This window comes from Physcomitrium patens, chromosome 1, assembly GCF_059467195.1.
Source record: "Physcomitrium patens ecotype Gransden chromosome 1, ASM5946719v1, whole genome shotgun sequence".
NCBI classification, from domain to species: domain Eukaryota; kingdom Viridiplantae; phylum Streptophyta; class Bryopsida; order Funariales; family Funariaceae; genus Physcomitrium; species Physcomitrium patens.
In genome coordinates this window covers 4,241,514-4,266,099 of record NC_143410.1, presented here as the reverse complement: position 1 = coordinate 4,266,099, position 24,586 = coordinate 4,241,514, and the positions used below count along the sequence as shown (strand labels likewise).

General features: G+C 39.8%; 2 protein-coding genes across 3 annotated transcripts; one reads left to right on the top strand and one right to left on the bottom strand.

The window, feature by feature from the left end:
* The first annotated feature begins 681 nt into the window (after positions 1-681).
* LOC112289973 (putative transcriptional regulatory protein At2g25830) lies at positions 682-3,817 on the top strand. Of its 2 annotated transcripts, none has more exons than XM_024535776.3 (7): positions 682-1,273; positions 1,673-1,845; positions 2,169-2,230; positions 2,416-2,572; positions 2,761-3,035; positions 3,147-3,270; positions 3,495-3,817. In XM_024535776.3, the coding sequence occupies exons 1-7, from the start codon at positions 1,087-1,089 to the stop codon at positions 3,585-3,587; spliced, it is 1,071 nt and encodes a 356-aa protein (XP_024391544.1). In that variant the 5' UTR covers positions 682-1,086; the 3' UTR covers positions 3,588-3,817. The 2 variants fall into 2 exon arrangements, with proteins under 2 accessions (XP_024391544.1, XP_024391554.1); XM_024535786.3 differs by having other exon boundaries at positions 762-1,273; positions 1,575-1,845.
* A 283-nt stretch (positions 3,818-4,100) lies between these two features.
* Positions 4,101-6,699, bottom strand: LOC112289969 (putative arabinosyltransferase ARAD1). Its single transcript, XM_024535762.3, has one exon. The coding sequence runs from the start codon at positions 6,115-6,117 to the stop codon at positions 4,573-4,575; it is 1,545 nt and encodes a 514-aa protein (XP_024391530.1). The 5' UTR covers positions 6,118-6,699; the 3' UTR covers positions 4,101-4,572.
* Positions 6,700-24,586: the final 17,887 nt, after the last annotated feature.

The window sequence follows — 24,586 nt, the reverse complement described above, 5'->3', positions numbered from 1 at the left end:
AGTTATTTTTTATTTCTAATTTTAAAATTTTATTCATTGTAAGTTTAAAATTCAAAATACCATATTCACTAATGTAATAATATATATATATATATATATATATAAAATGAGAAAGGTCATTCAACAACATGAAAGCCTCACAAAAGTAAAAGGGAAGAGTCATCCGGGTAAGTAATTAGGGCATCAGCATCACCCTCCTCTTCAGGGCTACATTGTATATAAATATTTAAAAAGAATTGTTTGAAGCAAGAGTGATGGTTGAAAAGTGGGATTTAGAGGCAGACTTTGAACAAATTTCAGCACGCATGTGAATGTGGATCAGTGCGGCCCCAATGAGGAATGGATTCTGAGTTCCCAACCTGAGTTCCCAGCCTGCCCCCCCCCCTCCAAACTGCCCGGCCTCCAACCTGCCTGGTTCCCTACGTTCCCAGAAATCTGATCGGCGGTTGAAATCGCATCTGAGCGGAGCCAGTCGATTGAATGTATAGGTTTCTGCGACACAATTCTACGAGGGCGTGCATTGACTCAGCAGTGGTTTGGTCATCTCCAAGCTTTGGATTCCGCCATGGCCTCACAACTCTGCGGCCGGAATCCTTGCTTGGCTTCCATTCCATTCCATTCATCCAGAGGCTGCGTTCATGAGGGGTGTTACATCTCTGCCGTCCGCCGTGTGTTGTGGATGTGAAGGACCCTTTTCAGGTTGGTCTCAGTGGATTGCTCTTCGGTGTCACTGTCTCTCAATTCTCTCACATTTCTTCTCCCGCATGTGATAGCTTCTCTGTGCTTGCCCCTGGTTGTGCGGCATTGCAAGGATTTCGTGTTAGAACCTGAAGTAGTTCTGGGAGGGAGGGGCTTTCGTTGTGGAAGAGTGCGGATAGTGCGCTAAACTATTAATTCAGGTTCAGAGGACGACGATGATTCGACTGAAACTTGTGGGTCCCCCGTGAAGGACTCTGCTTACGTGGGTGTCTTTGGGTGGGACTATGAATTTAGCCATTCTTCGGAGGTTTGATAAACCTGGGTTGTAGAGAGTAGGGAGTAGGGTTTTGGGGGATTTGGGATTTTTGGGTGACAGAGGCTCTGGAAATGCAGAAATTTCCGAGGATGAGTGCGAGTGTGGCGTTTAGAGCTATGGTTCATATCCCGCTGCCTCGCATTCTGCGCAGAGCCTGCCCAACTGCCACACGTGGTTATGGTTCCAGTGCAATCTTGCATCGGAGAGCTGGAATTGCCCGAAGGATTACTTGCGACGGGACGTTGCCCCAGGGAAATGGTACGAAGCTGACTTTCTCGATATGGATTGGACGTAGATAATTAGACCAGGGTGTGTATTGCAAGGAACTGTTAGGGATTTACCCTCAACTTCCATCGTTCAAATTCCTAAGTCGTAGGTAACCAAATGGGCTTTTTGTTTTCAATGCATGAAAGTGTGTAAACCAAGGGCTGAATTTCTCAACAACATTGACGTTCTCTTCTGCTGTCAAAGTCATCTTGCAAATTGAATGTGAGTAGGCCTCCGTCATCACATCGTTCACATAATGATCGAATTTGGACCGAACTTTTGTGGAATGCAGAGTGTGGTAAATATTCCAACGATGGGCAATTTTCTGATTGTACGAATTTAGAATTGGCATAGGGCATTTCTGAAAGGGATTTATGGTGGGTGCTGTAGTTGGCAAGGATTTCAGTCAGAGTGCTTCTGATATGCAATTCCTGGGTAGCCAGAGAGAAGCCAGTAGCATGTGGCTGAATGTAAGCAAGCGAGGAAATCTTAGCTCACGGCATATTTGGATTTTGCCTCCGGCCCAGATGGGCAGGCGTTCGTCCAAGATTGCCACTAAAAAGGTATCATTTGAAACCAATGACTATGTGGATTTCCTCAATCATTTTGTGAATTTCTAGGAGCATCTGGTTTGTATTGTGGAAGCATGTTGTGGAGTTTCGTAATGTGATTCGTTTTACGTCCTTATCCGTGATGCCGTGTTTAAAATCTCGTTTCGTTGAAGAAATTAGTTGTTGCGTAGTCAATCACTACGTGATAATGTCAAAGTGAGTGATAATCTTAGATACACACAAACACACACTTCAAGATTGAATCAAAGTCCATGTTTCATTGGTCTTTGGGGTCGAGCTATTCTGAATGCTTCCTTATCTGTCTGCACATCCAGGGAGCACAAGACAAGAAGAAGGCTAAGTTGTACGGGAAGATGGGAAAACAGATCGTTAAAGTGTATGTCTTTCACCTCTTACTATTTAGAGCCACTGTTGGTGTCAATCTGGCATCATTGGAACTAGTTTATATTATGCCACTACATGTTCAGGATTCAACGAATTGCTTCTTGAGTGACCAGGGAGGAAGCGTCCATGCTTTCACGAGGTTGTAAATAAGATAATTGGGGGTGGCCCGATGTATAGTGTCAAAGCGGGAGGGCCCAATCCAGCTGCAAATGCAGCACTCGCACAATTGATACAGCAAGCTAAAGACACCGATGTCCCTAAGGATATTATTGACCGAAACATCAAGAAGGCAACAGATAAAGACCAGCAAGATTTTGTTGAACTGACCTATGAAGTAAGTAGGCTTAATCTCCCGAATTCAATGATTTTGGATGCTTCAACATTCTGAGCTGTTCTATCCAGTACTTGTAGCACCTACTCAAAACTAGCAGTGTAGAGTTCCTAAATGCACAGCATAATTCGTGTGATACTTCGGTCTACATGTTCGAGACTTGATCTTGATGGTAATTGTTTTGCTGTCAGGTTTATGGTTATGGAGGGGTGGGACTAGTGTTGGAAGTTCTCACGGATAACCATAATCGAGCTGCATCTACCATTCGTGATGTTGTCAAGAAAAATGGGGCTAAAATGGCAGACTCAGGGTCTGTGCTTTTCAATTTCAAGAGTGCGGGAGTAATCTATGTTAAAGCTGACAAGGTAGAAGCAGATGATTTACTACTTGCAGCAATGGACGCTGGTGCGGAAGATGTAGTAGAACCTTCATCTGATGACGAAGACGACGAAGAAGATGATGAGAAGTAGGTTCTTGACAACCTTCATCTCTCAGAATATTACCACCGAATCACAGTTTGGTCATACACTAATGCAGGTGTTTTGGTTTTTCTGATATGACGTATTGTTTGCCGCAGATACTTCAAGGTGCTCACGCCAGTGGATCAGTTTGCAACCGTGCGTGCTGGCCTGCAGGAGGCTGGTGTTCCATTCGATGCTGACAGTTCTGGTCTGGAGCTCATTCCGGTTGCTGAGATTGAGGTGCCTTTCCCTAGCTGATTACGTTTCCTGTCAATTGGATGTTATCCCTGTTACTCTTCTATTTTCGAGAAGCAAAGTGTTAGCATTTTTGCACTTCCATATCAACTGCCTTGAATGCTTTCGTGCCCCGATAACTCTAGAGGTGGCCACTGAGTTTGTAAAGCTTTTGAACTTTGACGCTGTGGTTAACTTTTGAGTTTCCAAACTCGTGCGTTTCTGCGCAGGCTGATGACGAAGCAATGGATCTAAACAAGATCTTGATAGAGAAGTTACTTGACCTTGATGATGTAGATGCAGTGTACTCAAACCAAAAATAGACGTGCAAAACATTCGACGAGGGAAATTACTAATTTTATACTGTGACCCAGCATCCACAATTAGAATCATTGGCGCCACTAGAGTTCATCAGAATCTTTTTCTATCTTAGCAGCTTATTAGTGTATCATTTCACTTTCACGACTAGTAGTGGGCATTGGACATGACACGTTTAATGTCGAAACCATTTTTGCATTTATTCTGTAACCCGAAACCTTCTTTTGAAAGTTAATTCATAGGCTAATGATGGATAAAATTTTATCTGATAAAAAATCCCATTCTTCCGTCTATTTTCTTCTTGGGACTTCAGTTTTAATGCTCTTAGCTTCGGAGGCTGACCCAATCGCAACTGGTGCCAACCACGTTCACAAAAGCGAAACACTTACACAGCCTTGCCAGGCACTTGAGTGTTTTTGCTGAAAGATCTTTTGACCTAGATAAGAGTTAGTCGGCAGCCACAGGGACACATGTCGAATACCCGTCGATGATTGGAGGCAGCAAACGGAAAAATGATATCTAATTTGCGAAAAACGTGCATGTAGCAGGGACTGTAAGCTCATTAGATGTGTAGAAATATAAGCATCCGAGATCACACCCTTGAGTTGAACTGGAACGAAAATGCGCTTCTAACAATTCTATTGCATCTAAGCTTGAGATTTACATAATAGCATCGAAGATGTGCACTAGTTCAGACTCTAGTGTAAAACGAATCAATGTCGTGATCTACTGTAGCCCTTCAAATTTTGCACTCAATGGAGCGTCTCGACAGGAAAGTGGTTGATGGTGTCGTCCGCAATCTCCTCTATGTATTTGCGCCCACTTTGTGAGCATCTGAAATTGAATCTACACGCATCCTCGTAAAGCTCTCCCACCCCAAATTGGGGCCAGTTGATAAACTGTCACCAACCCATCGCCCTGTAAAATTTAAGTACCTAAGTTTCACAACTTTAACTTAAATTTCGCATTTTTTCCTGTTTTTTCTCGATATCATGGCAATTTGTGGTACGGGAACCCTGGTGGCTTCGGCACATACCGCCGCTGTCTGTTGATTGCGAGGTTGATTGCAGGGAGCTTCCGGGCGATGTCCTTCCACACCATATTCACGGCGTCGTTCTTTCGAGTCGGATGCTGGTACTCGAAGTGGTGCTCGACGAGCAGCAGCTGATTCCATAGCTGTGTCCACTCTTCCTCGCTCACATTCCGAAGCATGTTGATGACGTAGCCGGGTTTGAGCGCTAGCGAGGAGTTGATGAAGATGCAGAAGTTGGAGTAGTCAAGGGTGTCCTCGAAGGGCAACTCGATGTCATCGCTAATGATCACCGGAACGCAATGGCTGACAATGGAGTCAAATAACCGGTTCGATGAAGGCGTGTCACCCGCCATGTTAAGACAGAACTTGGACGACCTCATCCCAATCGTGGCGCTTTGAAAACCGTCGAGGGCTGTGTTACCTGTAGTGAAACGCACCCCAGGTTTGTCCTTCAGAAGACGGTAAAGCTCGTGGCGTATCTTGCCGCCCTCTTTACGCACAATCGCGCCCTGGAAGAATAGCAGAATTTTCCTCGTGTGGAAGGAGGAATCATCGAAATCAAAAGTGGGAATCACATGCTTGTAAGGCGCCACTACATCCTTCTGGATGTTGGCTACTTCGCTGTCGTAGCGGCCAAAATCTGAGACAATGAAGAGCGAATTCCGAAGCCGGTTCCGCGTCGCCTGCATGCTGTTCGGATGGTGGATCACAAACACATGGTCTCTCCCACCAGAAGCTTTCCATGCGGGCTGTTCCTCCAAAAACTTCACTAACTTGAGCTGAAGCACATCGTTCTGGTCTTTGATCAGATCAGTCAAGCGCTTCTCCTCTGAGGCTTTCCCGAACCGGTTGTAGCTCAGGGAGGCGAAGAACGGCACGAATATTACATCAGCATCCCGCCAATCCGCTACACGGAAAGCAGTACAGGCGGTATTACGATCTGCCATGTTTGATGTGAGCAAGTCCGAGGTGAGCCAATGCTCAGGGCTGTGCTGCTGGTACAGCCCCCCGGGGTACTCCGGAATCTCCGAGCCATTGCGGGGCCAGTACTGACCCTTTTCCACTTCGTACCCTGGAATCAAGCCATAATGAAACTCGGAACTCAGGTCATACATGTAAACTTTGAGCTCAGCTTGCCAGTAGTTGCAGCCTTGGACTTCATCCTCGGAATCACCCTGACTGCCGACGTCGAATGACTCCAAGAATGACGCAACGTCGGACTCCGACGCTTCATCTAATTCCGAACCTGTTAGAGGAGTCTCCTCGCCTGCGACGTTGGTTTCGAGTGACTGCTTGTTGAGACGGAGGTAAGGAAAGTATGACACAGTTGAGATCTTGCGAGAGCCCTCTGTCTCCCTTCCCGAGTGGTGACGATAGAAACTGAACCCTGAGACAGCGCAAATTACGAATAAAGTAATCGCGAGCAAAAAACAACTCTTTCGTATCCCGTGGTCCTTGCAACATTGTGACGGCCTGTTTGCGCTCTTGGATCGTTTCCACATTTGAACTCGATCTGAGTAGAAACAGCAGTCGTCTATAACCGCGCTGCAACGACGCCGGGGTGCTCCACAAACAATCCAGAGAGCTAGTAATTGGAAATCTTATGCAAGCCATTAAATTGGACCCAGTGAAGTCATTTCGGAGAGGCTAGCAGAGACCCTGGCGCAACACCCTGCCTGTTGTAATATCACAGACTCCAAAGCTCTTCTTCGTTGAATTCGATAGCCTCCTCGTCAGTGAATTCGGAGTTATTAACCTACACTTGTTAAAACGGACTGCGCAATTTCCCTATTTCGCAATACTGCTGCAAGTGAATCTTAGAGCTGCTTTGGTGCCTTGTACTCAAATCCCTGAACCCCTACTCAATCGGTAGTCTCCTCCGCAGACTACGGAACCAAAAGTTAATAATCCCTCGCTTCGAGACAACAATCTAAATCGATCAAGGACGAGTATCTCGACCAGTTCGTACAAAACCGCTATAGAAGTATCTGCTACGAGGTGATAGTTCCAGGAGTGAAAATTCAGCCAAAGTGTAGAGTTTCCGTCAATATCCCTCATCGACACTAAACAATTCTGCTGCGATCGCTGCAGGGGTGAGCCTCTCTAGCCTAAGAATACTTCTGGCGAAATATTCGATGAACGAGTTGACACACCAGGAAAGACGCGATAAGTTCTGCAACTTCACGCTACCGACGGAATGGTAAATCCAAGTAAATTTTTGAATCGATATTTGACTGCGGGCTCACCATGCAAGTTCATCCAAGTGCATCGAAGCAAGCTCACGTCGACCAACTCGACGGCGAGCCGCAGGAACCCACCTGGACCGACTCCAAAGAATGCGACATCCCCAGAGGATTATTGTAAGATTGGGTTGACTGGTTCAGAAACACCGTGCGGTTAAGGAAGTCAAAAGAACCAACATATTTATACAAGAATGGTCTGCAAGCGATCTTTCTGTCCAGTCAGTCCAGAGCTCCCACCAGCCCAGCGAAGCTTGTGGCGATGAATGGATCTGCAGACGTACCCGTAAAACATGGACTGAATCCCGAGCATTTGCTGGAAGTTGGACCAAATTTGCGACACCCGGCCCAAAAACTCCATGTGGGGTCCCTCAGGACGGTTTTGAGCCATTCCGACGTTCACTGATCTACGAAACAGTCACACTGTACATCTCTCTTGTATTGGTGGAGTATCGTAATTTATCTTCGCAGTCATCTTGTTCCAATGCATGTGTTGTTGTATTACAAACATACTGATTACGGATAAGGAAGGAAGGTTGATACGAATTCACCAATGTCTCGTTTGTTTGTTTGTTTGTTTGTTTCCACTGCTAAAAGCATCACTCGTATGGAATACACCTTAGCATTACATACTCACTAAATTATTGACAGCTTGTTGATGTATGCATCAAGATGTTTCGTGAGGTGAATTTACAAAAGAATTCACAATCTTCAAATTATATTGGGGATTCAGAATTTCCTACTCAAAAGGCTACCTCACTGAACAAAATTTACCACGTACAATATGGATACATTCATAAATAAATAGGTGGATTATGGAGAATAACATGGTACCAATCATTGAACTTAAAAGGTACCATATCCACAGTGTCTAACACTCATTTCACCTCGAAAAAATAATTACTGTGAGGACAAATGCATATCTGAAACTCGAGCAGCTATTTCAACGGATTTCAAGCCTTCAGTAGATCATGTGCAAATTTATTTAAAATTTTCTGGTTTTCATCAACTATAACTAAGGGGACAACTTGCGTAGGGCTTGCCTTTGTTGAGGAGCATGGCCTCTTTTCTAGTTGACAGCCGAGCGGTGAATCACGTCTAGTTTCAGAGAATACTCTCGAATTGGGAATGGAAATCATAGTTCGAAATGACTGAATTACATCATGCGGTTTTGCATGCGATCAACCCAATACTACCCAACTAATTTTAAGTGGCATGGGACATGACTGACATCACCGTCCTTAAAATAAAATGAGGAGAGGAGCTTGTTCATAGAAGCCTGAAATCAGCAATCGGTGGTGGGAGACACCCCTTTTTATGGCCCCGAGCACCACTGCATGCCCTCCCGTAATGGATGAATTTTAGAAAGATTAGTCGGTCTTCATCAAAATAAAGCATAGGCGGCACTGTGCGCTCGAGATGCGCCATGTACTGCTATCCATTCCAGAGCACATGGCTTTACAATATGAAAAAACTCTGTTGCCTAAGTTGGCGAAGTGTAGTGCAATGTAACGTCATTATCTCACATCACAGTTGTGATTTGAATTCCTCGCCTGCAGCTCTAGTTCACTACGAAGTGAGAGAAAGGCGAGCTCCTTCCTTAAAAACATCTGATTTCAGACACAGGTCATGACGGTCGCACCGAAGCGTATGGTTTTTTGAGTGTTGCAGGAGATCCATACTATACATGGAGTCTAGAAGATGATAGGCTTGACACTGCAGATTGAAGCGTGAGTATGCACTGCACAGTGATAGGAACTCGATGAAGTTCTCCATCCTTATTGAACGCGTTGGAAGAACTGCTTGGATGCGGTTCTGTAACATTCCGAAGGCTAAATCGGATACTACGTATCAATCTAACAGCATAGTGACTGAAGTTGAAGTAATTCCCCGGTCAGTTCACCGCGTCTGCCAGGTGTTTACTACTAAATCCAATGTGCTCGCCAGTAGCCACGGACTTTACCTGTCTCTTGCTTAGCCCGCAAAACATTGCTATACTTCTCCACTCACATGAAGAGTAGAATCACAGAAAAGGAAAGAAAGAAAAAATAAAATAAAATAAAATAAAATTCAAGGTATCGTGCACATTGCGCACAAGAAGCAGGCCCTGCATTCAGGCTTGGCTGTCGTGGTCTAATCAACGCAGCTCGTGCTTCAAAATGCCGCAACATGCTAGTTGCCGCGGAAATGTGCGTCCAATCCATCAGTAAACTTTCATGCAAAGCTCCATGGCCGCAGCATTTGGTGAAGAATGCTTCAGTCTCTATTTTATTGATAACTACAAATATCTTTATAAACATTAAATTTAATTATATGCCAAATCAGTTGAATCGAAGTGAAGCTGCAACTTCAACTTGGGTCCCCTGGGTACATGGAGTTTAGACCTTGCAACGCCATCATACATGGCTACGGGTTGACATTTAGTAAACCATGCAAGAGGTCGTTGAGCGTTTGAGCAAGGGTCTGGGATGGACGTATGTGAAGAGCGTTGACATTCACCTTCTATATGGTCTAATTCAAAGTTGTGTTTCGACACATACACAAAACTTGTTGGGCTGCGTAAGTAAATTTTTGTGCTGAGACATAGCTCCCATTGTTGGAGTGGGCAAAGTCCTTTGACTGTTAAAAGTGAGACTCAATAGATGGATATTTTTCGAATTCGGACAGGAACATTTCTTAACTTTTTTGTGCAATGCTCTTTTTTTTAGCTCGATATCCGATCTTTTGCTAATCCAGAAGAAAGTCCAGATGTGGATGTCAAAGTGGAGAAGGTAGTTAAGTGACAGAACGTTGCCAGGGAATTCAAAGACAGATGAGACTTCGTTTGACTGAACAATTGACCGACGTCGAATGACGAAGGTGGCTACAGATTTCCATTGTCAAAACAAAATGTGTGATATCACATGGGTGTTGAGATGTGCTGGACATGTATGGAGTGTGTGATTGCAGACAATTGAGGATTCACCTTTTTTCCAGTTTCCATCAGAAGGTTTTTTTCGAGTCACTGTCCAATCTGTCAGTAAAAGCATTCAACATGCGCATCATGCTCTCATGATTTAAGGGCTCGAGAGTTTCGCACAGCTCGAGAACAAAGTTGCACTACAGTAGCAGAATCCAACTACAGCTGCAGCAGAATACTCGTACAAAGTTCGGAGTCATGCGTGCATTGGAGTCACAATCTGCTGGAGAGTTGTCCATCTCACTGAAGAATAATGTATCACAGCACGAAGGCTGATCAAATTCACAGGCTGGTTGTGGCAATGAGGACATAAATCAAAAATTACAAGTTAAAACGAGCAAGCACAATTAGTTCAAGACATCTGGATGATCCAAAGAGTTTATGCTTTGATCCATTTTCAATAGGCACCTTAGTGACAGACGCACAAAAGCAACGAAGCTCGGACAAGTAGATGAATTGAGTTAGGCTATCCCTCCAGTTTACAGAAAATCAGCTTCCAGTTGACAATGAGAACAGGGATATCTTTGGACTCACACACAAGTGCGTGCTTATTATTTTACCACAAACCAATGTACAATGTACAATGTAGCAAGCTTAGAAATTTGACCTTAGCTGCAACCAACCAAATGCAGAAGAGTGTTGCCAAAAGTGTAGAATCAATGAACAGGTAACTGCCGAAATCCGAACTGAGATTAATGCTTGATTATTTTACGTTTCGCATCTTCCATGAAATCTGTGTTGGAAAGCAGACCGTATGTTCCTTGCATTTGAAGTTATAAAACGCACAATTTTTTTTATCAATCGTGGTGTTTTAATTGCAGATGTAGTTTAAAAGGAATTTTATTGAGTGATGACTTGAGTCTTATTAGAACTTCGGGCTTCCCTGAAGTGAACCATCGCTTAAACAAGAGCACCCATCCCCCCCCCCCACACACAGACACACACACAGCTGGTGGTTCGCCACGTATTCAACCTGAACTTTGACCTCTAGACTTCCTTCGTCAACCCATTTTTTTTCTTCTTCAATCACTCTCTCGCCCTGATATTAGACCTCAAATACGTTAAAACGAGGTTTAATTACCAGAGATTAACGCTGATTCGAGCTCTGAAAGGAAAGCTTCGGACACGTAGCATCGTCAACATGGCAAAGACTAAAAGGGGAACACGAGTATGATGCATGCAAAGACAAAAGACCTCCGCCTGACTCTCTTGTGCGGCTGGCTCGGCCCAGCGGCGAGGAATCTCTTTTTTTTCCTTACCCCCACGTTGCCACAGCCCACGCCTATCGAAAGCAGAGCACATAGAATCTGCAAAACTCGTGCTCTGTCGTGACTTCCGGCGACCTCGCCTTAGAACAAGATCAAATCTCCCCACCCCCAACCAACCGACTCCAGCTTGACGTGACGTGATCAAAGGAAGATTTAGGTTTCGCCTTCTTCCCCGGGACCCACATCGCCATGCAGTAGTGAGTGCCCTAGCTTCGCATGGCATAGCTTCAGGGTGTCGCAAGCAATAGCACGGCTCTGATGGCATAGCTTTGGTGAGGACCCCACTAGCACATCCGAACTCATGATCCTCTTCCTACACTCACGATCGTCCTCCTACACTCTCTCGCTCTCTCTTACACACAAACAAACACACACTCGCTTACTCACTCACTCACTCACTCACTCACATACACACTCACACACGAAGAGCTCCTGGTGTACACACACACACCCTGGCCTGCCATATAGATCCTGCTTGTGTGCTGGTACAAAACCAAGCGCCAGGGGTTCTTGAGGATCTATTTGGCAAGAGCCTGGATTTTGTGTCAACCTACTCAGATTTCCGGTGCTCCTGCTGGATTACCGGATTGGCAAGGACAACAACCAACCATGCAGCCTGCCCAATGCTTCTGATATTAATGAAGCCCAGCAGCAGACCGACCTTGGGCGTTAGATAAGCTACGTTTTCTCACAACTTCAACCCACCTGCTTTCTTAGCAGCAGCATTGCCAGAGACTTCTCATCAACCGTTAAGATTATGTTGTGTTCCCCTATTTCAGTTGATGTGTCAATCTAGTTGGAAATGATGTCACCAGGTAATGCAAAAACTAAAACTAAAACAAAAACCAAACAAAATGAATAAAATAAATAAATAAAAAGCAGTGCAGGCACAGGGACAAATGATGGACCTGGCCCCAGCTCCAACACTGAAACTTGCCGCTGAGAATTGATTAGATGCCAGTGCCAGGTGGGTGCCTCTCCTGAACAAAAGAAGCCTCCAAAACCATGTAAATAAACAAACAATCAAACAAAAATGCAAACAAACAAACAGTCAACATGAATCATGTGGGTTGAATCCCCATGGGAGCCTATAGCAAGTGGAACTGTCCATTGACTGCCTGAATATTTCCACACACACACACACATATATATATATATATGTTTTTTGTCCAGTCCCTGTCCAATTTTCCTTTTCTCACACTCTCTTGGAGACAGAGACAGAAAGGATGCTCTCAAAATTGGGACTATTCACTATTCTGATTGGAAAAATATCTGTTGCCATGAATTGGAAGAAGACCAGAAGTTTAGAAGGACAAACAAACTGGGTGAAGAAGAGAAAATGATGGAAGGATTTGGGATGGATAGGTGATCAATTGAATTGGATTGAATTGAATTATGTAGTAAAGTTGTCAAGGACATTTACAACTGCTCAATCATGGCTGATTGAAATTTACAACCTCAAAAATTATACAAAAGAACCAACAGGATCAAAAGAAAAAAATCATTCACACTCAACTTAATACTGCAAGTGTGTGTATCCAATCAAAAGAAGCACAAAAGATGAATACATTTCTAACTTGTTTTTCTTTATTTGTACATCTTTGAGATGCTGTATCAAAAATGTCTTTAGAAAAAAAGAACCCAAGCCTAGTCGGGGTTATTATTAAGCTCTTTAAATATCATTAGGATATTGTTGATGAAGATTATTTGAATGTGGTTAACTACATGTCAAATAAAATAATTATTTTTTAGAGATTGTGTGATGAATTATTATATTGTTACATAAATGTGGTGAAAGGTCAAACATTAGTTTTTGGGGATTAATTAGATTATTGAATCCTTCTTGTAAATGTTTTTAAAAAACTAACTTATGAATTCATTTAATACTTTTAAAAACTCCAAAATTCAAGGCTCAATTATTTCTTTAATATTATTTATTATATATAAAATTTGCAATATAGGTAAGCGGTTTCTCAATTTCACTTAAACTTTCTCTTATTAGTACATAGAGAGAGAGCAAGGTAAAAGAATCAAATTCATGTAAATAAAACCTAATAAAAGATATTTTAGTTTTTTAAAGCTAAATTTTCTAAATATATTTTTATTATTTAGAATAAATCAATTTGATAGAATTATGACTTCGTTTTTTACTAACCTACATAGCTTACTAATTATAATGGTTAAATTACAAAAATATGGTATGTAGTATATTTATACTATATAGTCATTAGAAGAAGATTTTTTAATGTCATTTGTTGAAGTCAAATAGAAATTTAAACTATACAACTTTAAGAGTAAATCTCATTAATTTGCATATATTCTTGCCTAGATGGTATAAAACTTATGAGGTTAAGCTACAACTCTCAAAAGACAATAAATACATATGCCAATAAGATAAGATAAAACATAATTTTCCAATTTTATATTTAATTGTCAACACACACACACACATATATATATATATATATATATAACCAATTTATGAAAATATATATAATAGATTATTATTTAAATACAAGTATTATACTAAAAATAAGATATCCTATATATAAAAAATCTAAACCATCCACATCTAAGGGATATAATAACTTCTCAATGATTGATTTTGCAGGGGTAATCTAAGTGATTTTTTCTTTCAAAGGGCATACAACAACCAAAAATAATTATAGCTGTTCTATAAAATAGTAAAATCAATTTTTTTATTCTCTAATTTGTAGATAAAAAATTATATATTTTTTAAATAATTTAAAATAAATTAGAAAAATAATTTATATAATAAAAAAAATCTTATATTTAAGAAATAAAAAATAATTTTATAATAATATTTTTAATTTAACCAGTCCAACTTAAAGCTTAAAACATAAAACAAATAAGAAATTTTTTATATTTAGCTTATTTGCCACAAATATATTATTTTTTATTTAAAAGATTCAAGTTTGTCAAACAACTTCACCAATTTGCAAATTGTGCTATCTATAAGCCGTAAAACAAATCTTTTATTATTATCAAAAATTAGTATTAAGTAATAGAATTTGGGGCCTTTAAAAAGATAATATTTGAATAAGCATTTGAAGACAATGTTTAGAGTAATGTTCACATCATGCAATTAATTTGGACTAATTTTATAAATTATAACATGATTATGTCACAAAAGAATTCAGCAAAAATCCAAAAATAATTATATCTTATCTCAAAATTCTCAGATGGAAAAATAATACATGATAAACATACAAAAATTTAAGAAGTTGAAATAGAAGTTTAGTAAAATGGTATACCACAAACATTTTTTTGTAGCGCAATCATTTATACCTTACTATGATTTTTTAAAATAATAGCATAGACACTTTGGGTACATCATTGTCAACCACCTTCCATTTCCAACCTACAAGGTGGAGTATTATTAAGAATCCAGAAATCTATTGTCGACCAATTTCAACATTTTTTGGTTGAAAATAGATCAAAGGTTGGTTAAGTTGACATTGTTTCTAAGCATAAAAAGGTGTTGCAAGATGGAGTGGGTGTGTTTTGATACAAGTAGTAGTTGTTGATTGGTTGAGGTAGAATAATAGCATAATTAGGTGCCATACTTCTTAGTTTTGTAAAAGTTGGATTTTTGGATTTATAACCCACTATTTGTTAGAATTAGGTTGATCTATGTGTTTGAAATGGGTTGAAGAAAATCTTTAATTGAAACATTTATACAAATTATGTTTATGAGCCAAATTATATGAAAATACTTTGAATCTTTCTAGTTTTTATTTCCTTGCACGGCGATATTTTTTTTCCATTTTTACATTTTGTGTGCCTCTCAAAGGAGGGATTGCTACTCAGACCATGTTCTAGGCAGAGTCAGGTATTATAGGGGAAGCCAGGATGGGGGCACATGATCCACATGGCCGATACTGCAATTGAGGTTGGCCCAGTTTGCTACCAATCCACCTCACAAGAACACTGCCACAGCTACATGAGAGAGAGTTTGCATGTATTGAATATCAGCAAGTACTTGCTTATTTACAACTACATAGAGATTAAGCATAGTATATTGTTAATAGTAAAAAAGCAGCAAAGAGTTAAAGTAAGTTATTGTTGTGGCACCAAGGATTTAGTTGGATGAGATAGAAATGGATGTTATATCAAATGGATGGAAGTTGCCTCGTTAGTGAGCAAACCACCACCTATAAGTAAAGAGTGTTGGAAGTAAGAATCATCTTTCTCCACACTTCTCTTAGACTACAATCCTTGCTGATGCTAAGTGTTTGTAGCTTTTAGACTTCTTTTCTTTAGTAGGTTATGGACCTACTCACATTTGCTTGAGTGTTTTTTTTTTTTGAAGTTCTTTGAAGTGGTTTTGTAAGTATGGAGTAGATCAAGTTGTTGTTGCTGATGTTAGGCTTTGGAAGAACTTAACTTTCAAATTCAGATCTAGATCTAGATCATGGTTTGCTCTTACTTGTGGTTAAGAGCATTTTAGTGTTAGTGTCTTTTTTTTCACCTATAGACAAAGTTTTCATTGTGCTTTTATTGAGATAGATCCTTGGTAATCTAACTTTACGATTTCATATTCTAGAGTTGTTGATTGTACTTAAAAGACCTTTTATGGTGTATAGAGGTGATTTGTAAGCATAAGAGAGATATTAGAGTGGCAAATCTGATTTGAGACACTTAGATAAGTCATCAAACTTGTGACAAGTCTTAGAAGTAAAGTTGAGAGAGTTTTTGAGAGTTAAAACACTAGTTTGTTCACAAAGAAGGATTCTATGATTCTAAGGCAACAAAACCTTCTTGCTGATTTTTTAGAACATTAGGACTTTTTCTTACAATCTTTTTTGATACAACTCTTCTTTAGAGATGGCTTCAAGTGAGGATGAAGGATTGAGAGTTATTCAAAAGTTTAGAGGTGATAATTTCTACCATTAGAAGGTAAAAATGGAGCTTTTGTTGGCATCTTTGGATCTTTGGGATGTTGTAGATGAAAGTGAAGAGGCTCCAAGCAAAGATTCTGATATGAAGGAGAAGAAGGAGTTCAAACGTCGTGAAAAGAAGGCTTTTGGATTAATTGCAACTAATGTGGATGAAGCCAACTTCTCCCACATTATTTCTTGCAAAGGACTAGCGGAAGCATGGAAGACTCTTTGCAATATCTATGAGAGCAAAAACTTATCCAATATCATCTATACAAGGAGGAAGTTCTTTACTTGTAAGATGGAAGAAGGTAAAGACATCATGGCTAAGGACAATAAGATAAAGGCTCTTGCAAACCAACTAGCAATTATTGACAAGCCTTTAGAAGAAAGTGATATTGTCATGAGCTTGCTAATGAACCTTCCCGAATCCTACAACTACCTTATTGTGGCATTGGAGTCCATCAAACTAAAAGAGCTTATAATGGATTATGTGACGGCAAGACTTGCCCATGAAGTAACTAAGAAGAAAGAAAAAAAGCCTCAAAGTCAAGATTCAGCACTCTATTCACATCAAGACAAGGCCAACTATTCAAATCAACGAGGCAATGTCAAATCTTGCTTCATTTGTAGCAAAGTAGGCCATTTTGCTCGAAATTGCTACAAAGGCAAAAAGATGAAGAAGGAGAATGCAGATAGTGTGCAAGATGAATTTGGAAGACAAGATTATGTATTCACGGCAACAAATGGGACCTCTATGGCTGCCATGTCAAGATGGATTGTAGATTCAGGTTGTTCCAAGCATATGACACCTTATAAGTATTCATTTGACACTTATGAAGCAATTTCAGCTTCAAATGTGGTATTGGCAAATAGTGGTACATGTAAAGCCATTGGAATTGGCTCTATTATGGTGGAAGTGGTTGTGAATGGACAAACCAATAGGATCAGACTCAAAAATGTCCTTCATGTGCCTAAGATGAAGCAAAACCTACTTTCGGTGAGTAAACTTGTAATGGAAGGTTTTAAAGTTTAATTCGACATGAATGGATGTTTTGTAAGAACATTGAGTGGAGACAAGGTCTTCAAAGGCTTGAAAGAGGGAAATTTGTACTACCTCATTTGTAAGAAGGTGAATGGAGTGGAGGTAGCCACATTTGCTGAGTTTACATCAAACAAACATAAGTTGAATATATGGCATTGTCGCCTTAGCCATTTGAATGAAAAGAGCATGAGAGAGCTCAAGACCATGGTAAGTGGCTTAGATCTTAGCAATACAAGCGATAATGCAAAACAACTTGTATGTGAAGGATGCATACAAGGCAAACAACAAAGGGCCTCATTTCCAAAGAGTGTAGCAACATGTACTATTAAGTTTCTAGAGATTGTCCATTCAGATGTATGTGGACCTATGAAGAACACAAGTATTGAAAGATAAAGGTATTTTCTCACTTTCATTGATGATTATTCAAAAAAAAAAAATGGAGCTACATTCTTAAAGTGAAGAGTGAATGCTTTTGGAGGTTTAAGGAGTTTAAAGCACTTGTTGAAAAACAAAGTGAATGCAAGATCAAGGTGCTGCGTACAAACAATGGAGGTGAATATATGTCTAAGCAATTTGATGTTTATTTGAAGAATGAAGGAATTGCTAGACAAACTACAACTCTATGCACTCCATAATAAAATGGTGTTGTTGAAAGGACAAATCGAACCATTGTAGAGATGACAAGGAGCATGCTTCATGCTCAAAATCTTGGCTATGAGTTTTGGGTGGAAGTTGTGGTGAATGCAGTGTATACAAGAAATAGGTGTCCAACAAGTGCTCTTGTATCAATGACACCACAAGAAGCTTGGAGTGGGAGACAACCTTGCATTTTCCATATGAGGACCTTTGGTTGCATTGCTTATGTAAAAACACGAGATTGTATGAGGCCCAAACTTGATGCAAAAGATACAAAGTGTGTGTTTCTCGGTTATTATGAAGGAACTAAGGTATATAGGCTAATGTGCTTGGAAACCAAAAAGATCATCAAAAGTCGTGATGTTGAGTTTTTGGAATACAAGAGTGCTTGTAAGCACTTGAAAATGTGTCTAAGTGGGAGTAATGGTGTGCTTGTGGACACATCTTTAAATTCAACAAAGAAACAAAAAGATGAAGACAATGAAGATAATGAAGATGAAAAGCCAAAGAAGGTTGAAAAGATGAAGGCTCCTATAATTGATAGCACCAACAATAAAAGAAATGAAGATATTGAAGATTGGGATGATGATAATAATGAAATGTACCAACCATTGAGTGAAAAATGACAAGGTTTAAGAAAGAAGAAAGTTAGAAAAGAACAAAGAGTAGAACAAGGTGAATGTTCTTCTACAAGTAAAAGGAGATATCCTTTGAGAGAAAGAAGGCAACGTGGCAAATAGTGGAAGAATCACATCTTCCCTCAAGTGAGTGAAGAACATGCAAATGTTTCTCTTTTTCATGATCCATTATCTTTGTGTGATTCTATGAAGTGTGAAGATGCAATTAATTGGTAGAAGGCTATGAAAGAAGAATATCAATCTCTTATACACAATGATACATGGGAATTGACACCTCTTCCAGCAAATCAATCTAGTATTGGTTGTAAGTGGGTGTTTATGACTAAAAGAGATGCAATGGATGTGGTGGTGAGGCACAAGGCAAGATTAATTGCCAAAGGATACTCACAAGTTGCTGGAATTGATTTCAATGAGACTTATGCACTTGTTGCCAAATTCACCACGATTAGGACCATTGTAGCAATTGGGGCAGTAATGGATTTGGAAATACACCAAATGGATGTGAAGACGGCCTTTTTGAATGGAGAATTGCAAGAAGACATCTACATGGACCAACCTCAAGGATTTGTGCAACAAGGCAAAGAACATCTTGTGTGTAAATTGAAGAAATATTTGTATGGATTGAAACAATCACCAAGGGCATGGTACCAACGAATTGACACCTTCTTTATCAATGAAGGATTTGTGAGGAGTGAAGTTGATCATTCATTGTACGTAATGCAATTTAGAGAGTTCTTGCTGATTGTAATCCTTTATGTTGATGATTTGATCATCTTGGCTAACAATATGGAAAAGATGGATTGGATGAAGGCCAAATTAGAGAAGGAATATGAGATGAGTAATTTAGGAGAGTTTCACTATTGCTTAGGAGTGGAATTTATAAGAGATCGTGGTAACAAGACTATTACAATGAGCCAAACAAAGTACATTGAAGAAGTGTTGAAACAATTCAACATGGAGGAGTGCAAGCCCATTAGAACATCCTTGGAGGTAAATTTGAAGTCGATGAAGCTCATGGATGAGGAGTTTGCACAAGTTGAAGGTGAGATGCAAAGTGTTCTATACAAAGCAGCAGTAGGCTCACTCATGTATGCAATGGTGGCCACAAAAGTGGATCTTGCATATGTGATGACTGTTGTAATCCAACACATGTTTAAGGCTGGACTAATGCATTGGAAAATAGTAAAGAGGAAATTGAGGTACTTAAAAGGTACAAAAGACTTCAAATTGTGCCTTGGTGGTAAGAACATTGACTTGCAAGATTATTGTGATGTGAATTGGGCTGGAGATGTAAATGATAGAAGATCCACAACTGGATATGTGTTCTTTATTGGAGTGGGAGCCATTTCATGGAATTGCAAGAGACAACCTACCATTGCAAGATCAACGATGGAGGCAGAGTACATGGCAGCAAGTCATTGTGCAATGGAGGCGTATTAGATAAGGCAACTCTTAGAAGACATTAGTCTAGTGCAATTAGAAGCAACTCTAATTATGTGTGACAATCAAGGATGTCTTGCATTTGCCAAAAATCCAAAATACTATTCAAGGACCAAGCACATTGATGTTCAACATCATTTCATACGAGAAAAGATTGAAGATGGAATAATAGGTATAAAGTATTGTACTACAAATGACATGCTTGATGATGTGCTCATAAAGGCATTAATGAAGGATAGATATCATAACTTGATTTAGAGATTAAGATTAAAAGCCTTTTCAATATTAGCAAACTGGGAGTCTTGAAGATCAGTAAGTACTTGCTTAGTTATATCCACATAGAGATTAAGCATAATATATTGCTAATAGTAAAAAGATAGCAAAGATTTAAAGTAAGTTATTGTTGTGGCATCAAGGGTTTAGTTGGATGAGGTAGAAATGGATGTAATATCAAATGGATGGAAGTTGCCTCGTTGGTGAGCAAACCACCACATATAAGTAAAGAGTGTTGGAAGTAAGAATCATCTTTCTCCACACTTCTCTTAAACTACAATCCTTGCTAATGCTAAGTGTTTGTAGCTTTTAGACTTCTTTTCTTCAATAGTATGTGTGTGTATATATTTTTATATGTATAGAGAAAAAAAAAAAAAAAAAAAAAAAAAAAAAAAAAAAACTAAAATGAATGAATGAATGAATGAATGAATGAATGAGATTCATATGGAAACAGTTGGAAGTATGGTGGAATATTGAATAGTTAACTACCCTTTGTATGTGATCATCTTGCATGGAGATTTTTAACATGTTTTATGACAGTGAATTACAAAAAAATTAGAATGACAATCGTAACTCTGCCTCATTTGAAACAAATTTTAAGTTTAGAGAGTTAAATTTATGTAGTTATGTAAAGATCCAAGTTATTTGTTGGGCTTTTCAAATATCGAGATCATTACTTTGAAGAAGTGTACATTAACATGAATTTTAAAAAATGTTGTTTAACTAGCTAAATAGGAGAAGTAAATTTATATATTATATTTATATGAAAAATAAAATGGATGAAAATGCTCAAAAGTATAAAATAAACCTGGTTAACTCGACGATTCATTTTACCCATATAACTACTACATTGTTTGAAATGGGGAAATCATATTGCCAGCAGATGCCCAATGTCTATTAAAGAATATGAGCCACCACCCTGCAAACATAGAGTGATCTAGAATCATTATTTTTAGAAAAAAATATTCATTTATTCATTAATAGTTGATGGAAATGGCTTCAAACATTCCAGTGAGAAGTTCCAGCTCTGGAGGCTAAGCATCAGCATTTTAGTGATTGCTACAGTGAGCAAAAAGAGTACCCAATTCATTATCCATGGGGAAGGGAAACTATTATTAGTACCATGACTTGTGTAGAAAAAAATAGGATCAATATAACAGAACAAAACACAAGTACACATGTAGATTTCTGGAACACAGGAAAAAGATCAATTTGTCTATATGAATGTCCACAGCAGAGACAAAGAGATAGAGCACAAGCATAAGAGCATGTAGCACAGCAGAGCTATGGATGGGCCTTCACTACCAACTGCATCACATGGTGGCACTCACCCATCACACTCACTCAGGGTTTTATCCACATCTCAGATTCCACAAGCCAAATAGGCAGGCAGGCAACTCACAGGACATACCACCTACATCCCCAATTATTCATTCATTTTGAATGCATAATAGCAAATTTACATCCATCCATTTGTGAAAATGAGGGGGATGGATTACAGGGTGATGATGTACTGGCAAGCACTTGTGCAAGCTAATGTCTGTGCTCTCTCTCTCTCTCTCTCTCTCATTGACTTTAAGGGCCTTCAGGAGGCTCAAAGCCAAGATTTGGCACATAATTTGATACACAGCAGTCTCTTTTTCTTTCACATGACTTGTAGTGTAGTTGTTTTCTTTGCTTTTCTTTTTTCCTGGGGCTGTGTGTAAGTGGGTGGGTGGGTGTGTGTGGGTGTCCATACCAGGCCCAGGAGCTTATCCAGACTCAGTGACAATGACAGCAGAATCAGCTGCAGCAGGACAGTAGGAGGAGAGGAAGCAGTAGAAGTAGTGGTAGTGGTCGTAGAGGTGGTAGGGCGGAAGAAGAGGAAGAAGTCAGGTCAAGGAAATACTCGCACACTCAAATTCGAAGAAAGGATAAAGAAGTGGAAATGGAAAGAAAGGAGGGAGGAGGAAGTCAACACACCTCCCCCCCTCTTGCCCATTTCTCTCTTCCCTCCCTCCCTGCAGCTGGCAGTCAGTCAGTCTCGGGGAGTCCAGCAGCAGGACAGCCGTCAAAGCAGCGAAAGGCAAGGAAAGGAAAAAAATATTAAAAAAAGGAAAGAGAGAGAGAGAGGGAGAGAAAAAGAAAGAAGTGATCCCCTTCCCTCCTATCCTGTTTGTGTTTGTTTTCTCTGTGTGTGGGCCCCAGAAAGGTGGGAGCAACCCCACCACCATGTTCCGGCATGTCCCTCTTCCTCTTCCTTCTCTTCCTTCGTTAGTTAGTCCGTCCAGGGCGGCCCCACCCAGAGCCCTCTCCAGTCAGTCAGGCAGTCAGTCCCCCGGTCAGTGGGGTTGAGTCAGTAGTCGGTTGTGCTATTCTATGCAGTAGTGCTCCCCACAGGGGTAGAGCACAGCAGCCCCGCTTGGGGATTGAAGCCTAGGGAGGGCTGTGGTGTTTCTCGGGACACTCTCTCTCACTCTCTTTATCTGTACCTCAGCATGTGTGAAGGGTCTACCCCCCGCCTTCTCCCCGTTACTTCACCCGCCAGGACTGAGCATTCATTACCTTGCTCTCACCCACACAACAAAAGCGTAAATGAAAAGGGGCAAAGGAAAAGAAAGGAAAGGAAATAAAGAGAGAAAGGAGTAAAAAAAAAACCCCTCCCCCGGACCCACCCAGATGATGACTAGCTAGCATGATGTCAGCAGTTTTGTATTGAAGTGTGTGCCACACTGGCATTGGGGTGAGGGTTTTATCTTCTAGCTCCACTTGTGTCGCCATGTGTCTGTCTGATTGTGTATGGCTCCCATGTGTCGAATCTGGACCGCCCCCCCCCCCTCCCCCTCACCCCTTTCACTGGGCCATCCATCATGGGCTCATGCTCAGAAAGAACCCTCCCTCATGACAAAGATTCTCCCCGTCCCCTCCCCCTCCCCACCAGGCACACTGCACTAGTGCACACACACACACACAGACAGCAGGCCTACTGGGGCTCTCTCCCTCTCTCTCTCCCTCTCACACTCACATGTGAATGAATGTTGTGGCCACCACTACTCCCATGTGAGCTTACTACTAGAAGCAACAAGAAAAGAAAAGAAAATAAAAAGTTGATGTTATATTATGATTTTTAATGTGAAAATTTTATGATTATTGTTATTGTTATAATTATAAACTACAGAAACATTAAAATACTATCATATGTTATACTTTTGTTTTATTTTCTTTAGAGAACCAACTCCAAAAATAAATGTGTATTCATTATAGAGCCAGTCATTTAATAGATTGTTGGAAACATTTTTGGTTTGGTTTAGGTTTTTTTCCACATATATGTTAACACATTATTATTGAAAATTTTGAGGTTTAGAAATAATAATAATCTATTTTTCACAATATTTTACTTAAAAACTTGTCCTGTCATAGAATTATGTCCAGTAACAAAGTCTCTAGTTTATAACTTGATACTATAAGATTTGTTTTGTATTGTTTTCATCTTTTCATTTTGATTGCAATGTAAAATCTGAACTTGAATGCAGTGTGCCATGGGTTATTAAAAATGACAAAGTTTTTTTTTTTTTTCCCCTTAAAATGTAACTATGCACGTTGTTTTTGTTTTTATCCACGTCCTAACTTCTATCAGAGACAGATTACCAATAATATCAATAATAAAACCAAAAAACCAAAAAAAGGAAAAAAGAGTAGTGTGGCTGGAAAAGTAAAGAAAGAGGAAATGACGACGACGGACGAAATGAAACAGCAAAATAAATAATTCCACGTGTCAATACCACGATCGTCCGATTCGTCACTCCAGCTCAGCATCTCATTCCAAATAGGACGAAGGAGAACTTCCAGGCACCTTCACGAACTAATAACATAGTCGTGGCACCTTCCCCTTGCTTCCCAGCCGCCGGGATGCCATAATCAGAACCAACACGTTTCTGGACAAGTGGAGCGTGGAAATTGGCGGGTACGAGCTCCAAGGATGGTGACGTGGAGAGTTCGTTCAAGTTCAGTTGGATGTAATTAATTAGATGAAGAACGTGGATGATTCTCTCCCATTATTTCTGCGATAGAAATGGGGTTTTCAACAATTCCGACAAAAAGAAGAGTCCATGAGGAAGTGTCAAACAAATGCGAATTTGATTCCCACTTTTTTTCTTTTTTTCTTTTTTCTTTTCCTTTTCTTTTTTAATAATTTGGTTGAAATTCCGTTTCTCAATAAATGTTGGTTGAATATGAGTGCAAATGATTCAGAAGTGAACCATTTCAAGATCCTACTCATATTAAAAACGATTTTATAGAATGTTTCATTTTTGGATATTGTGTTTTGTAAGAGCTAAAAGATTTCAACGTGTAAAAAAATATTCCAATGAAAAATAATATTTCATGAATTTTTTTCGTTAATAAAGACATATATTATGATTTAATTTTTTAGAACAGAATCTACATAATCTATTAGAGGATATTTAAAAAAAAAAAAAAAAAAAAAAAAAAAAAAATGTTCATAGCAAAAAGAAGAAAAGAAAAAGAAAAACAGTTGGTTGTCAAATACTATATCTTACATTAATATCAATAAAATTAGGTGATATTCAATT

Excerpts from the sequence above, each read along its gene's own strand:
- LOC112289969 (XM_024535762.3), bottom strand. The coding sequence starts at position 6,117 with ATGTGGAAACGATCCAAGAGCGCAAACAGGCCGTCACAATGTTGCAAG.
- LOC112289973 (XM_024535776.3), top strand. The coding sequence starts at position 1,087 with ATGCAGAAATTTCCGAGGATGAGTGCGAGTGTGGCGTTTAGAGCTATG. Across the intron at positions 2,573-2,760 it reads TTGTTGAACTGACCTATGAA|GTTTATGGTTATGGAGGGGT; the intron begins GTAAGTAGGCTT and ends TTTTGCTGTCAG. Across the intron at positions 3,271-3,494 it reads TTCCGGTTGCTGAGATTGAG|GCTGATGACGAAGCAATGGA; the intron begins GTGCCTTTCCCT and ends GTTTCTGCGCAG.